Source organism: Pterocles gutturalis, unplaced genomic scaffold (genome assembly GCF_000699245.1).
Source record: "Pterocles gutturalis isolate BGI_N339 unplaced genomic scaffold, ASM69924v1 scaffold36766, whole genome shotgun sequence".
NCBI lineage: Eukaryota > Metazoa > Chordata > Aves > Pterocliformes > Pteroclidae > Pterocles > Pterocles gutturalis.
The window spans coordinates 10583-12206 of NW_010106695.1; the positions used below are offsets into that span (position 1 = coordinate 10583).

The 1624-nt window shown below is 50.2% G+C and overlaps 1 protein-coding gene across 1 annotated transcript in view; it reads left to right on the forward strand.

Moving 5' to 3' along the window:
• Positions 1-1399: 1399 nt before the first annotated feature.
• The window catches only part of LOC104472273 (somatotropin), a 4129-nt gene continuing 3904 nt past the window's right edge, over positions 1400-1624 (forward strand). The window contains exon 1 of the mRNA XM_010087870.1: positions 1400-1469. Within this exon, the coding sequence (XP_010086172.1) occupies positions 1460-1469 (10 nt within the window). The 5' untranslated portion in view covers positions 1400-1459. The remainder of the gene's footprint in view (positions 1470-1624) is intronic.

Genomic DNA, 1624 nt, shown 5'->3' on the forward strand with positions numbered 1-1624 from the left:
AAATGTTGATTTAGCACCAGGCTTTTAGTAACAGAGCTAGAGAGGCAGCAGGGCAGCAAGTGATGGGCAGGATTCGGGTGCAAGGTCCTGCACCAGTCTTGCTGCAGTGCTGGAGCATTGTAATTAACAGGAGCAGAGCCTGTGCTGGGCTGGGGTGCCTGCTGCTCATCTCTGACAAATATTGACATATTTAAACACAAAGTGGAATAGAAAAACACACCCAGATGTTGCTGGCTATTGGGTGACAGGATACCTGATAGCTGCAGGACCCACTGTTCCCTCTTCTCCAGGGACTGACATTTATTCTGCGCCACCACCACGGCTCCAGCAAGCAAACACCCGGGGGCTGCATGGAACACACGCGCTCTCCCCAGCGTGTTTATTAACGAGCTCTTGCACCCTCTGCCCCAGCCACACCGGTGATGACGCTGCCTCTCAGAAACCAGAGCCACACTGGGGGGCACAGCAAAGTCAGGGTCTGGGGGAGCCAAATCAGCACCCCTGGCCAGGGAGCAGTCCCTGAACCTTGGACAAAGGGACAAAACAGCGTGGTCTGGGGCAATCGGTGCCTTATGGGGAGTAAAAGTCCTTTAAGAGCCCCTTGGAGTCACCCATCCCAGGTTCTGGAGAAGCAGGGATAGGTGTGACCTCTCCTCTTCCCCATCTCCTCCCCTCCATCTCCTCTCCCTCCTTTCCACTCCAGCCCTCTGCTTAACCCAGAGATATTTCATGTTTGTACCTCAGGCAAGTGCAGGAAGATGCTCACAATCAGATCTTCTCATAGCCTCGTCCAGCTGAGGGTGTGAGATTCCTCCTGGAGCTCTGGCATCTGGATTCGCAGTGGGCAGGCTGGCACCCCAACACACACCTGCGTACGACAGCTCTTCATCACACCTATGGCAAACAAGCTCACCAAAATTTTTGAAATGTTGGTAGCACAAAATAAATTACTTGTCAGAAAGGGGATTCACCAGACAAGATCCACACAGCTCTATCCCCGCTAACGATAAAAGGGAAAAACATCCCACTTGCTTTAAGTCAGAAGTCTCCCAAACTGGATGGTCAGCCCCGTTAACTGGGCCAAGGCTGCAGAGCCAGGCAGGAAAATCGGGTGGACGCGGCAAATTCCACCATCTGGTTTGGGATGGGTTTTCCAATGATCAAGAAACTGTTATTTGCAATAAACAGCAGAATATGGCGAAATCATTCAGCACCGATTTCATCCCCAGGCAAACAACCTCCCCAACCTTTACATCTATGTATAAATGACCACAATCAGGTAGCACTGTTGCGAACACTCGTGCATTTATGCAGAGAAGATACAGAGATGTTGTTGGGATCATGAACACTTATATACATTTTAAACAGCCCCCCTTCTATATAAGAGGTGGTTATCAGCCCAGATGAAAGGAGGACACATTCACTGTCAAGCAACACCTGAGCAACTCACCGGGCAGAAATGGCTCCAGGTATTTTTCTTTATTTCCGTTTTAAAGGATTGCAGGTGCTGCCACATGCATAGGGTTGTGGGAGACGATGGTGGGGTGATACTCTGGTGGGCTGATACTCTGGTGGGCTACACATAGTGCCAGCCCTAAATTAAAATGTGGCAACTCTTAAATCA